The sequence below is a fragment of the Marmota monax genome, unplaced genomic scaffold (genome assembly GCF_021218885.2).
Source record: "Marmota monax isolate L192 unplaced genomic scaffold, Marmota_monax_Labrador192_F-V1.1 WCK01_AAM20220418_F8-fsc00128, whole genome shotgun sequence".
Taxonomy (NCBI): Eukaryota; Metazoa; Chordata; class Mammalia; order Rodentia; family Sciuridae; genus Marmota; species Marmota monax.
In genome coordinates this window covers 1,158,924-1,173,445 of record NW_026693452.1, presented here as the reverse complement: position 1 = coordinate 1,173,445, position 14,522 = coordinate 1,158,924, and the positions used below count along the sequence as shown (strand labels likewise).

Below are 14,522 nucleotides of genomic sequence, written 5' to 3'. Positions count from 1 at the left end.
TGCCTCATCCAGATAATATTTTGAGGTTCATATGTGGCATAGACTGTGTCAGTAATTCTTTTTTTTTTTTTTTTTTTTTTTACTGGATGGTGTTTGATTGGGTGAGTTGGTCTGTTTGGAGTAACACTATGAAATTTGAATGCAAATTCTTGGTTAGATACTTAGGGGTCCAACTTCTGGGTACCATGATAGTTTTATGCTTTATTTTTTGAGAAAGTGCCAAACTGTTTTCCAAATTATATGCCTGCCATAGCCCAGGTTTGTGTCAATCTAATAGTTTCTTGTAAGTCATTCAATAATATCATGGTTATTTGCACTATGAAAAGAATAGTTCTGAGATGTGATCAAGTTTGTATTTGATATTAGAAAATGTATAAAATTCATATGATTTAAAAATCTCAACTCATATTTTTCTCATAGAAAATTTCAGTTTTTTTTTTTTTTTTGGTGCTTAGGATTGGTTGTTTTGTTTTTGGTGCAGAGGATCAAACCCAGGATCTAGTCCTGTGTACTAGACATATGCTCTACAACTGAGCATAGGTCCTCAGTACACTTTAAACACATTCTTCGTTAAATATAAATTCTTTATTTTATAATTGCAATTGGAACTTCACTGTTATTTCATTGTGTTTTTAGATAAATTTTTGCTCAGGTAAAAATGAGCTGTTATAATTCTAGAAATTCACATACAAAAATATGTTACCTAAGTGAAGCTTCTAGAAATTATTACTAAAACATGGTTCCTGAATGGGGAACTTCAGAAAAAGATCTGTTTCATGAACAAAAAAAAAATTTCATGAAATACTCTGAAAATATCTTTAGGCACACATTTGATGGTAAAGAAAATGAGTTGTCTTTAGCATTCCTTAGCTATTCTGTAAAAGCTGTGAAGCCCTGGTTACATGTCTTTTTCATCTCTGCCTTTGAATCTTCCCAGTTTTCTTTGAATTTGGAAGTCTCCAAATTTTATTGGAATTCATTGCTCTAGGTATTAATTTATATCTACTTATGGATTCTATCAGTATTAATAGCTTTATGAATATGGCCAATTCACATTCAGTAGCAATATATGTTTATTAGCTGTTTATATTATATATGGATGCATGCTTTGTTGACTGAGAGCCAGCTACTGTGTGTGGTTTGTGCAGGGCTCTAAGGTGATTAAGATAGACACACTTTCCCTGGGGATTGAACCCATGGGCGCTTAATCATTGAGCTACATCCCCAGTCATTTGTATTTTTAAAATTTTGAGACAAGATCTCACTAAATTGCTGAGGCTGACTTTGAACTTGTAATCCTCTTGCCTCAGCCTCCCAATTTCCTGGGATTATAAGCGTGAACCACTGTGTCCATCTAAGGAGGTCATAGTTTGATGGAGGAGAAAGACTCAAATAATCAAACAAAATGGCAAATAAGACAGGTATAAACTGTGTTAAGTACTGTGACAAAAACGAACAGCGTACTGTGGCAGGGTAGCAGGACCTAGGCCAGGAGGACCTCTGAGGGAGGTGAACATCAGAGGAGAAAAAGCAAGCCAGGACATATTATAGAAACGTAATTGTCCCTCCAGAATGTCATGGAAGTAAGTAATAGTGGTGGGACAGATGGTATTTTTTAAACAGGTGAACATGGTGTTAGGAAATAACCATCATATGGCAGTTTCCTGAAATAAAAATTTGATTGTTTTAGTGGGTTACTGTACTGTGAAAATTTAGCCCTACTGTTTAAAAAAATTTATTTTAATGATTTCAAAATGAATGTCATAATATAACTTTAATTTATAAAGTAGAGGCTGGAGTTTTTAAGAGTTGCCCTTAATTGATACATAAGCATATTAGTGTTGAAAAGAAGTTCAGGGGACATTTTTTTTAGAGTTTGGGAACTGTCAAATAAGGGATGTGGTAGAATTAGAGAAGTCCCAGCTCAAGTGAATACAAACATAAGGAAGTGAAGATTTAAACAGTAAGGAGGACTTTTGTCCTTGCTAGTAGAGATAAAGGTTAATTCACAAAATAACCTTTCATCATGTGAAGGTCTGTTCATGAGAAGTGGAGAGAAGGTAGCCTCCATCTCCGCCAAAACCAGATCTTGAAGAGAGAAATAATTTATGTGTGTTAAAGCCCAGGAATGAGCTTCTCAAGGTAGGTAATTAAACATGGAAACATAGTACAAGTGGTGTTAATACATAAAATACAGAAATAGAAAATGGATAATCTTTCACCTTTGATATTTCAAGAAGTAGCAGATGGTTTAAATACCTTTTTTCTCAAGGGATTCCATGGCTTCTTGAAAAAATGTGATCACAACCAACTAGAACCTGCAATATCTTCTGTCTGTATCTTCTGTGATGGTATAAAATTGCTTCAGGGATCCTGGTTTCATTATCACCTCATCTCTCTTGTACTTCTGTTTACAGTTATTTTCAAATGCATGTATTTAATTGTAGACTATTTGTGGTATAATATGTGAACATTTTTGTGAATATTTCACAAACACATAAAAGGAAGTTATTTTCTTTCAGAGAAAATACAGCGTACTATAGCAGGGTAGTGGGACCTAGGCCAGGAGGACCTCAGAGTTAAACATGGGTTTGTATTAGCCCTCTCCCCCTTTTAAATGTACAGTAGGCCCTCAGTGTAATGTCCCCATGGCTCCTATAGTAGCTTTGAATGGTCCTGTCCTACCTGGCTTCCTCTGCTGATAGCGGTTACTCCTATTCTTGGGTCTAAGGCAGGAAACAAGGGCCTCAAGCCCCTGCTTTTTATTGTTGTTTTATATTGTTCTAAAATTAAGGTATGTAAAATAAAAATGTATATTAGCCCTGTCAATTTATTTCTGTATTTTAATTTTTGTTCGGTTGATCTTCCACAGACTGGGAGAAGAATAAAAGTTTTCAACAATTAATGGGTTTCTATTTCCCCTACTATCTTAGGGTTTTTGCTTTATAAATGTTAATGCACTGTTTTTGATGCATAGATATTAATAATTATATACATATTATTTATTTGTGTGTGTGTATTTTTTTGTTTGCTTGTTTTGGGTTTTTTTTTGGGGGGGAGGGGCTACTGGGGCTTGAACCCAGGAGCACTCTACCACAAAGCTATATCCCAGCCTTTTGAATTTTTTACATTTTGAGACAGGGTCTTGCTAAGTTGCTGAGGCTGTCCCTGAACTTGTACTCTTCTTGCCTCAGCCTCCCGTTGGTGGGTTTATATAGGTGTGTGTCACCACATTGGCTGATATGTTCTTTTAAGATCACCACGTATTTTGTTATGTAGTCTTACTGAAGGTTTCTCTGAATGTTAGGTGAATGGAATACACATACACACATATCACATAGACATAATATTTAGAGATGTATATCTTTAGTTGAGTGTGGTGGCATACACCTGTAATCCCAGTGACTCGGGAGGCTGAAGCAGGAGTATGTCAAGTTCAAGGCCAGCCTCAGTAACTTAGCAAGACCCTGTTGTAATGGTTTGGATGTGAGATGTCCCCCAAAAGCTTACATGTAGACAATGCAAGAAAGTTCAGAGGAGAAATTATTGGATTGTGAAAGTCTTAGTCCAATCCTAATAGGGACTAACTGTGGTAATGGAAGTAGTAGAGTGTGGCTGGAGGAGGTAAGAATTGGGGTGTGGCTATGGGGATATATTTTGTACCTGGAGTGTGGAGTCTCTCTCTGATTCCTTATCACCATGTAGCTGTTTTCCATCGCCACACTCTTCCGCCATGATGTTCTGCCTTGCCTTCAGCCCTGAGGAATAGAGGCAGCTGGCCTTGGCTGAGACCTCTGAAACTGTAAGCCTCCCAATAAACTTTTCCACCTCTACAATTGTTCTGGTCATGTCCTTTAGTAAACAACAGTGAAAAAGATAACTAAAACAGAAATTGGCACCAAGAAGTCAGGTCCTTGCTGTGACTAACCTTACCATGTGGTTAATAAGCATTTGGAGCTTTTTGGAATTGGTGGGAGGAATTTTGAGATGCATAGCACTGCAAGCTGGAAATGATTTAGATTTTTTTTTTTATTTTTTTTTTAGCAGAGCTTAATGACTGATTCTGGTGGGATCTTAGAAGACCAAAATGTCAGTAGGACCATGGTCTGTGAAAACAGAGTTCAAGAGGGTTTAGAAAGGGAGAACTCTATTGGAATATGGAGTAGAGTTCATTCCTGCTATGTTCTGGCTGAGAAGTTGTCTGCATTATGCTCATGTCCTGAGACATTCTGTGACACTGATTTTAAAAGCTTAATCTGGTCGAAGAAATGTCTAGGTAGCATTGCATTCAGGTGGTGGCATGGATATTGCTGAAAGCTTTTAGTCAACTTTATTGTGATAATCAGGAGCAGAAAGTAGAGCAGAAAGATTAAAAAAATTGGACTTGAAAGGCAGGAGTAAAATAGGACTAAGAAAGTTGCAGTTATTAAAGACATTACCAACACTAAAGATAGGAAAGGTAGCAGAATACAACAGTTACTAATAGGGCATTATGTAAAAATGTGGATGTGTAACTGATGTGATTCTGCAATCTGTATTTGGGGTAAAATTGGGAGTTCATAACCAACTTGAATCTAATGTATGAAATATGATATGTCATGAGCTTTATAATGTTTTGAACAACCAATAAAAAAAAAAGAAATGCTAAATACTTTGCTCAGAGACAATAAGAATGATAGCCTGAGGGCATCTCAGGAGTTGGCAAGACCACACCCATCTGTAGCTCTAGGGAGTAAAAGTGAAAATTCTCTTGAAAAGACCAGTTAGTCACCCTTCTTACACAAGGGGACCTAGGATGTTTTTTCAATGTGCTCAGCCACCTAGACACTCAGAGGCCACTGCAGTCAGGGTCCCTAGAGGCTTGGGTACTACTTGAGATGGTGGCAGACTTTGGCACCAACCACCAATCATGTGTTGCTGGTTCTGCAGGAATGCAGGATGCTGGAGTTAATGGGTTGTGGAGGCTTCTGTCAAGATTTCAAAGGAAGGTCTTGGTGGCCAGGCAAAGTGCAGCAGGGTTGGAGTTCCTGCGGGCACTCCCTGAGAAGGCCAGGTGTGGAGATCTGAGGAGGAAGCTGAAGTTGCAGTGGAGACACCCCCTACCCCAGATTAAAAATGCCAGTAACATGGGACATCCTCCTAGGAAAGCTGCAGGAATCTATCAGAGACCAGCCAACAGAGAGGCCACTTTCTATGTCTATAATTTTGTGAATGGAAATATTTACTCTGGGGCTGGCGATATAGCTCAGTTGGTAGAGTGCTTGCCTCCCATAAACAAGGCCTTGGGTTCAATCCCCAGCACCACACACACACAAAGTTTACTCTGTATGTATTGGATACTTGTAAACTGCTTTTAATATTATAGGAGCTCACAATGTGAGATTGCCTTGAATCATAGAGAAGACTCTGGACTTGTACTTTGAGCAATCTCAGAACTGTTGAGAGGGGACTCTTGGGAATGGACTAAATGTATTTTGCATTGTCAGATGAGTGTGTGTGAGTTTTGGGGGACCAAGAGTGGGATATTATTGTTTGGATGTGAGGTGTCCCACAAAAGCCCACGTGTGAGATGGTTCAGAGGAGAAATGATTGGGTTGTGAGAGTCTTAACCCAATCAGTGAATTAATCCCTTGATAGGGATTAACTGTGGTAATTGAAGTGGTAGGGTGTGGCTGGAGGTGTTGGGAATTGGGACATGGCTATAGGGTGTACATTTTGGATCTGGAAAGTAGACGTGAGCTGCTTCTCTTCACCACACTCTTCCTTCATGATTTTCTGCCCCACCTTGAGCAGGCTGGCCATGGCTGAGACCTCTGAATCCTTCAAATAAACTTTTCCTCCCCTACTGGTCCGGTCCTTCAGTCAAAGCAACGAAAAAGCTGACTAAACCACCTGTCTCAAATTAAAAAATAAAAAGGCTTTGGGATGTAGCTCAGTGGTTAAGTGACCCTGAGTTCAATCCTTGATTTAAAAAAAAAAAAAAACTGTATCTTTAAATCTTTCATCCATGTGGATTTTAGTTTGGTTTAAGGAATGAGGGAGAGTTCCAGAACCTTTCCTGTCTCTTCTCAAACTAACCATTCTGTTCTCTGTTCAGTCCCATTGTCACCCTCTCTGTGCATTTATAGACTGTTTCAGAACTTGACAGAGCTGATATCCCTTCTTTACCCTGCTACTCTTCACTCTTGCAAAGCACTTTCCGACTTTTCATGGTTATTTTCTCATGTACATTTTTCCAGATGAACTTCAGTGTTTTGTCAGACAACTTGTGGCTTCTTAAAAGGATGATTTCCTCATAAATTTATAAATCCTCATCCTGTTTTTCAAAATATTAAAGTTTAAAAAGGGATTAATCATGTTCTTTGTAGGTTTTCATGAACTGGAGAAGGGTGAATTAGAGTGCCAGGGACTTCTGAACCTCAAGCCAGGCACCACTCATTTACAGAGATCTTTGGGAGTAGTCCTGTGTGCCTTAGGTTTTCCAGAAAGAAGCAAAAAGTACTTTAGCTCTTTTCATCAATTAATGTATTATTTAATAACTCTAAGAGGTGGATCATATTTCCATAGGTAACTTACATCTGTTTTTAGGCAGAAGGAGCCTTTCGTGGTCTCAGTGTTGCTGTGGTTAGCATCTCACTTTATAGCAGACTTTTTATTTAGTCATTCTGTCTTGATAATTATAGATATAATTTAGGCTCTTTAAATTCTTTCTTTTTTTGTAATTCAGTAAAACTAAAGCAATAACAAAGTTAATAATAATTAAAATGAAAGAGAAATGTCTTCCTCTGTCTGAACAATTTGTCCAAACATTTTCTCCTTGCTCCCTTTTCAGCCTTTTCCTTACATGTTAAATATTTTCACATAGTTGAATCACTCTCTCCATGTGCTTGATAAGCCAGTCAGTCAACATATAGGGTAAAGGAGGTTGGATTTACTTTAGACTGTTGGAGTTTTGGAGGTTGTCATTTTGTCTTAAATTTTAAAGGGAACAGATAAATCTTTCAGATCTTTTATGCTTAGAAATGTCATGCTAAGAATAGATTTAAAAAGAAGCCAAAGTAGCCCAGTTAATATGACTAAAGCAAGGTGTTATTTTATACATTGCACCAGGATAAGGTAGAAGAATGCACTGGTGAGTAGGTTTCATAAATGTTAGTCTGCTCATGATGCCAGTGATGGAAACTACTGAGCACCATATATATGTGCTTCATTAATTCATATTTATTTATAAATTGGTCATAGTTGAAGAACCTAGTATAGCCTACAAAATCCTAAGAAATAAAGACTCCTTCTAGGTTGTTTTCTACTCATAGGTGGCAGATATATCCATGCGTACTAGCACGGATGCAGCCATTGCCTCAGTAGAGTAAGTTGGCATCGAACATGCAGACTGAAATCAAGTTTAACTGTTAGTTTAAAATTACCTGATGAAAAATTATAGTTATTTTTTTGTCTTTTGTTATCACTTACATTTAAAACTTGACCTGTAGCAACTGTCTTCAGATTTATAAACTTTCACCTAATTTACATTTGTTTAAGTTATATCAGAGCTGGTAAGCGCCTGTAGTCCCAGCACTGACACAGGAGGATCACTTGAGTTTTAGAGACCAGCCTGGGCAACATGTTGAGACCCTGTTTCAGAAGAAAAAGGAAAAAACCCAAAACAAACAAAAACAACCCAACAAACTTTATATTATTGTATCAGGACCAGAAAATTTGGATGCTCATATTTTTATAGACTTCTTTAAAAAATTGTACTCTACTCAGGGACAGAAAGAGCAACTGAAGCTGGATGTGGTGGTGCACTTCTATAATCCCAGCAACTCTGGAGGCTGAGGCAGGAACATTACAGGTTTGAGGCAGGCCAACCTGAGCAATTTAATGAGACCCTGTCTCAAAAAATAAAAGGGTTGAGGATGTAGCTCAGTGGTATAGCACCCCTGAATTCAATCCCCAGGACTACACACACACACACACACACACACACAAAACTGAAATTATTCATTTGTTTGAATTAAAACAAAATTTCCCAATATGTTTGTAATTGAGCTGGCCAGAGTTATTTCAATCTTATTGGAAATTTAAAAACAAAAAGAAGTGTAGATGGTTTCCAGTATACCATTAACTTTCTCCCATTGCCCCTCCCCCACAAATATGTATTTGGGGCACAGAAAATGTTTTGTAAAAGCAGCAGTGAAAGTCACATGATGAAGGTTAGGCCCTAGGCTGGAGCAGAATTTTTCTTGATCCAAAATGTCAAAACATTTGAAACAAGAATGGAAAATGGTGCAGTTGATTAAGCAGCATTTAAATGTGCTTAAACAAGTAGGTTCATTTTACATTTATGTTAGGTTTTTGTGGGGCTTATTTTGGGGGTGGTTAATGGGAGAGAAGGAGAGATATAAGAGATCTCTAGATTTCATTGGAAAAGAAGCTGGGAAAAATGGATTCTTTAGGGATTATTTCAGCTGAACTTGGACATTTTGAAAGAGGTTTATATTTAATTTTGATCTACAAGAACAGCAGTTGTTTATTAAGCAAACATTTATTAGATAATATGCTATAATCTGAGCTGGGAGCTCTGCATATTTGGTGGTATTTATTCTACAAGGCAGTGCTTATCATCCCCAGTGTGAGAAACTGAGGCTCATGGAAATTAATTGACTTGACCAAGATCTTGCAACCAGCTGACCCATAGCCTGTTAAGCTGTTCCGTCTCCTTGAACACTTGTCCACGTGGCCAGTGCTCCTTTATTTACTGGTGGAGCTAAAGAAGAAAGGGAAAGCAGAATATGGTTGGAGCTGTCTGTCTTTGAAGTAAACTGTGACTGAAACAGGAAAAAGAAGATGAGTGGGGGAATATGGTGCGTGCAAGATTCCTCTTGGAGTGAAGAACTGTGAGACGGTTGTTTCCGAACGCTGGCTGCTGGGAAATGCCTTTCCCCCACAATTTGGTTGCTACAGGGGGAATTTGGAGTCATGACGATCTACTTATAATTCAGGAATATCTGTTGCTCAGTCAGCTTTGGTAATATTTGTGAAGGAGAATGTATTGGTGAAACCTTTTTGTGTAAAAGGAATGACATCCTTCTATGCCTCATCCTCCTTTGAAGATCTTGTTGCTTTAGAAGAAACTAGTTTTAGAATGAAACTGATAATCTTCTACCTCTTCCTAGTATGAAATATGTGCATTTCTTTGTTTCTGTTGCAAGACACCACATTTTGTGGAATCTCCATTTTCCTAGGGCTCTCTTGTCCTGCTGTGCACGCTGTCAGCTCTAGGGACCACTGTATTGTGTTTTATCTCAAATTGTCTTACTTTCTCCTTAGGAAGGAAATGGTGGGGATGGTATAGAAAAAGGGAGCATGGAAAGAAAAAGGGATGCTGGACCAAATATGTACCAAGTTTTAGCATTTGGATCTTAATTATGTATGTATATTAATAATAATCCAGTTATCGAATGCTTACAGTTCTAGGCACTGAGTTCAGCACTATGTTTGCATTATTTTGTGCAACAACCCGAAACCCTTGGTATGATTTTCATCTCCATCTTGAAAACGAGGAAAATAAGGCCTAGAGAGTCTGTGACTTGTCCTGCGGATCATTACCTGGTAGTGACAGGATCTTAGAGGATATCATCAATGTAGATATTGGGGGAAATTTACCATGTCTTTCTGTCCTGCACTCTTTTGGTGGCTGCTATTCCAGTAGGAAAGTAGCATAGGGCCTTGGTAATACTTCTCAGTCTCACAGTGGTGGTTCTTAATAGGGGAAGAAACGTTACCACTGTATGCTAGGGGATATTTGGCAATGTCTGAAGACATTTTGGTTTTTGCAGTTGGGAAAGGGGTGTGCTACCATCACCCGAAATGGGGGTCAGGATGCTGCTAACATTCTACAGCATACAGCGCAACCCCAACCACAAAGAATTCTCTGGCTCCAAGTGTCAATAATGCCATGATTGAGAACCCTTGCTCTACAGGTTCCCCTGGTTCAGGAGTAGGGGGATATTTGTGCTTCATGGGGCATCTGTGCTTTGTAATCAAACTGAATCTTGCCAGCCCAGGTGCTAGTTGCTCAACCTGTATTTGTTTTGGACACAGCATGTGCAGGACACTGCTGGGTGCCATGTGGGTTCTGCAGCCTGTGGAAAAGGAAGTGGTCAGACTTCTCATAGAAGTTTTAAGAAAATGAAAGGAGCACTTCTGAATGTGGTGGTGAGAAAAGGAGTTCGTTAAGCAGAAGTGATGTGGGATGAGCAGAGGCTTGGATAAGGGCCAGTGGGGTGGACAGATGGAGCAGTGGTTGCTAATTTGGAAAGTGTAAAACCTGAGATAAAGAGCACTGTGTTCTTCTCAGGGCTGGAGGGGCCTTTGGGGGGGACATTTTCCAACTTCTCCTTTCTCACCCTGCCTAGTGCTCTCTGCTCTTGGTTATACTGTTCATGTCAACAGCATTAGCTCACTTAGTCCTCATTAGCTTTGTGGTATTACTAGGTCTGTTATCATCTTCTCCCCATCTCTTCCCAATTGTAAATGACTTTCCCAGAGGACCACAACTAGGAAGTGGGAGAGTCTAGGTTTTAGTTCTTCACTAACTTCAGAGGCCATTCCCTTAACCAACTTACTGTGCTGGTGAGCAGAAGGTTCTATCCTATGCTGTATTGCTCAGCCTCCTAGCTGCCTTCCTCAAATTCCACAAAGTGAAGCAGGAAGCCCACAAACAGCAGTCTCCATTTGGGACCTTGAGTGGCCATCAGTTGCTCTGTAGCAGAAAATGGTAGACAGGTTGGATCCTGATAGCAGGTTCCACAGGGAACCTCTGCAAGAGCAAAGAAAGACTTCTGAGTAGTGGTGCCTCAGCACATCTTTGGGTACTAGGTTGATGGCAGCAGTCTTTTTGAACTAAGTGCAAGAAATCATGCAAAAGAGAGATTGATCCTTATAAGAAAACCATCACCTATTGCATTACAGATTTATTATATGAAATGCTTTTAAAAACCCACAGCTCTCTGGTTTGGTAATTTTGTGGGGAAGGACTTGCAGGAAAAACACTTGGAAATATGAAGAAGGAAATGTAATTGTGCTGCTTTCTGCATAGGCACTAAATCAGTACATGAAGAAACAGGACAAGAACCAGAGAAGACTAGTTTTCTGAAGCCTCACAAACAATTCCCAACTAGGGAAAAGTAATGAATTTTAAAAGAATGAAGATTTTGAAAGAATCCCCCAATGAGGATTGGGGGAGGCACCAGGGGAAGGTCATTAAGTCTTCACAGTGGCTGCTAAGGAGTTTGCCCTGAAAACTTTGCAGGTGGGAATGTGTCTCCACTGGATCACTTGTTGCCCAGTAGAGCCAAAAGCAGAAGCCAGAGCAATCTGTTCAAGGAGTAAGGCAAGGACCCTAGTTTTGTTTGATGGGCACACTCATATACACACATGCACGCTTCTGTTGTTCAGTTCTCCCATAGCCATCTTGCAAGTTGAGGGCTACCCTACTCTCTTTCCTTTCATTGATCTGCTACACCATCTGATAGATCCATTTGTGCTTCCAAATCACTCCTTTCTGATAAAACATGAAATTTAACGGGACGCCCTCTAGGTGGCCCAGAGGAGGGTCTGATAGAAAGATCTCTGACCAAACAGTAGTTTATTCTTGTTTTTCCCTAATGTTACAGTAAAATTTTCAAGCACCTTTCAAGAAAAGGTGAATGAATAGCATGGTCAAAAACTTCATCCCAGATTGTAACTATTATCATTCTATTTTACTTGTGTTACCATATATTTATTTGCTTCATTATTGGAGCCACCCAAGAATCTGCTTTTTTTTTTTTTTTTGCTTCTATAAATGCAAATATCAACTGCTTTTTCCTAAATACTTCAGCTTGTATACCATGAACTAAAGTGCAGTTTTGCAGCTTTTTTCTTCTTCCATAAAATATGCAAAGAAAGGCACAAACCTTAAGTGTACTGGAATGTTGTGACAGTATATCCATCTGTGTAACTCAAACTCCAAGGCAGACATGGAGCTATTCTTAGGGTGATTTTTTTGGTGGGTAGGTGGGAAGATGATTAAAAGATGAGTAAATGTGCACATACCTACTTTATTTTTCCTCCACTCATACTATCATTTCTGTTTTTAAAAAACCACAAAGTGAGTTGTATGTGCTTCATAATGTGTCAGTTTGTAGAGAGTATGTGGGTGATTCCTTGAGTTCCCACCCAAGAACCCTTAGATTAAGGTACTTTTCTTCTACCTAGGTTCTCTCTTACTGAGAATTTTCTGGATTTTTATTAAGTTATTATGATTTTTGACCCACCTAGATATCCTGAACATTGTTTTAAAAATAACTTTCCTATGACTATAATAATTAATATTTCTTCTGTGACTGGTGATATCATAACTGCTTTCTTTAAAACAAGCAAATACCACAATCATTAGAGATGATTTTTGGGGCACAAACACTTCCCCCAGTGAAGACCTTGTCAATAAAGACTTCTGTTCATTCTCCAGAACTTCCCTACTTTTATGTAACAGTAAAAAGCATGTGACAGAATAGAACTCAACCAGCCCCTGCTGTTTTAAGAGGGCATTTATTAGATAAGTGCTGAAATAATTGGATTGTGTTTTTCTCTAGGATTATGCTGTTGAAGTGGTGAACAGGCTGGCAGGGTTCCCCCTAAAATAGATGGCCTTAATTGGTACCTATCATCATGTAGGGTCTTTTATTTCTGTTCTCAGGACCCTTTGAAGGGTCAGGATAAGAGAAACTGAGAATGACTGGATATCCTTCCAGGTAACCTGATTGTGTATCTATAGATGACCGGGGTCCCAAACTAAAGTTGGACAAGATGTCATTTGTCAGTGAAATTACGTGGTTGTAGTTACCTACTTCTTTCTATTCTGTTATCCTTCCAACTTTGGGTAAAATGTAATATAAATACTCCAGCCTTTCTTGGCTACTTTATTGTAATGGAGTAGCTGAGAGTCTCTGTGGGCAGATGGTGAGTAACTAACTACCTTTATTAGTGAGAGGTCTCCACTGTACAGGTTTGTTTGTTTGTTTGGGTGCCAAGGTTTGAACCCAAGGGTGCTTTACACCGAGTCACATCCCTAGCCCTTTAATGTTTTTTTTTTTTTTTTTTTTTTTTTGTAAGAGATGGAGTACCAGGGATTGAACTCGGGGGCACTCGACCATTGAGCCATATCCCCAGCCCTATTTTGTATTTTATTTAGAGTTACTTAGCGCTTTGCTTTTGCTGAGGCTGGCTTTGAACTGGCTGTGAACATCAGATCCTCCTGCCTCAGCCTCCTGAGCCCCTGGGATTACAGATGTGTGTCAGCCACCATGCCTGGCTCACTGTACGGGTTTTTATTTATTTATTTGTTTATTTGAATCATAGTATTTACTTATTTATTTATTTTAGTTAAATTATTCTGTACAGGTTTTTGAAGTGGAAGGAGTAAATAAGAATATGAGGTTCACTCTACTTCCATTTGAAGTTGGAGGTTTAATTTTACGAAGGCTGTCAATCTGTTTCCTCCTTTTACTGACAACCTGACTAATGTCCTTTTCTTTAAATAAAGGTATTCAAATCTAGTGATGCAATCTCCTGCCATACTTTCATAGAATTGAGGCATTTGGGAAATAGTAAATTCTGACCTTTAATAGCAGCCACTGCCTTAACTCTTCATATTTTCCAAAAGCCACACCCGCTGGTGGGGTAGATATCTTGGGGACGTTGGATGGACTCACTGTGCCTTGGGAGTTTAATCTATTTCTTCTAATGTTTTCTTTCTTTTGTTCTATTTTATTTTTTAATTTGTTCTAATTATACATGACAGTATCTCCTAATGTTTTCTTAAGCTCTGCTATCTCTCTTGTATCCTGTCCTTTCCATTTATTTCATTCTAAAATTGTGAAGAATTTTAGTACAAAATCCATTATTCACATGTAGCCATAATCAGTGAGTGGACTGGTTTTATGCCTCATAGATCTTCTGTACTCGCTCACTTCACAATACCTTGGAGGCTCTTGATCCGCAGGCCAGGTACCATTTTGGAGATGGGGAAGTGGGTTCCTAACATCACACAGTGAGTGGCATTAGAACCAAAGGGGCTGCCAGCTTGGCACATTTCCCATCACACATCACAGTATGCTCATCTTTTGGGATAAGTGGGACAGGCATTTAAATGAGATAAGGATAAGTGGGGAGATTTTTATCTTTTTCCCCTCAAGTCAGGAAAGTGGATATGGGGAAATTGATGTTATCAAAAGACCTCTTATTCTAGAAGAAATGACTTCAAAAGCAGTCTCTACTGTTTTTAAAATGAAAGACCTCAAAGGGAACTTTAAACCACCCCCTAACCCCCCCCCCTTTTTTTGTGATGCTAGGGATTGAACCTAGGCCCTACAAATCTTTTCTGGTAGATTCTTTAGGATCTGCAGCCCATGTGGTCTGTGTTGCAGTTCTTCAGTTCTGCTTAGGGCCAAAGCAACCATGAACAACATCTGGTAGAT

At 38.9% G+C, this 14,522-nt stretch overlaps 1 protein-coding gene across 5 annotated transcripts in view; it reads left to right on the top strand.

The window, feature by feature from the left end:
• Aff1 (ALF transcription elongation factor 1) overlaps window positions 1–14,522 on the top strand; it is a 187,595-nt gene that overhangs the window by 68,208 nt on the left and 104,865 nt on the right. The window contains exon 1 of one of the 5 annotated variants that reach the window (XM_046457606.2): window positions 463–2,142. The exons of the other annotated variants lie outside the window; for them this stretch is intronic. Within the exon in view, the coding sequence (XP_046313562.1) occupies window positions 2,129–2,142 (14 nt within the window). The 5' untranslated portion in view covers window positions 463–2,128. Of the gene's footprint in view, window positions 1–462; window positions 2,143–14,522 lie in introns of those variants that run through there. 5 annotated transcript variants of the gene reach the window in all.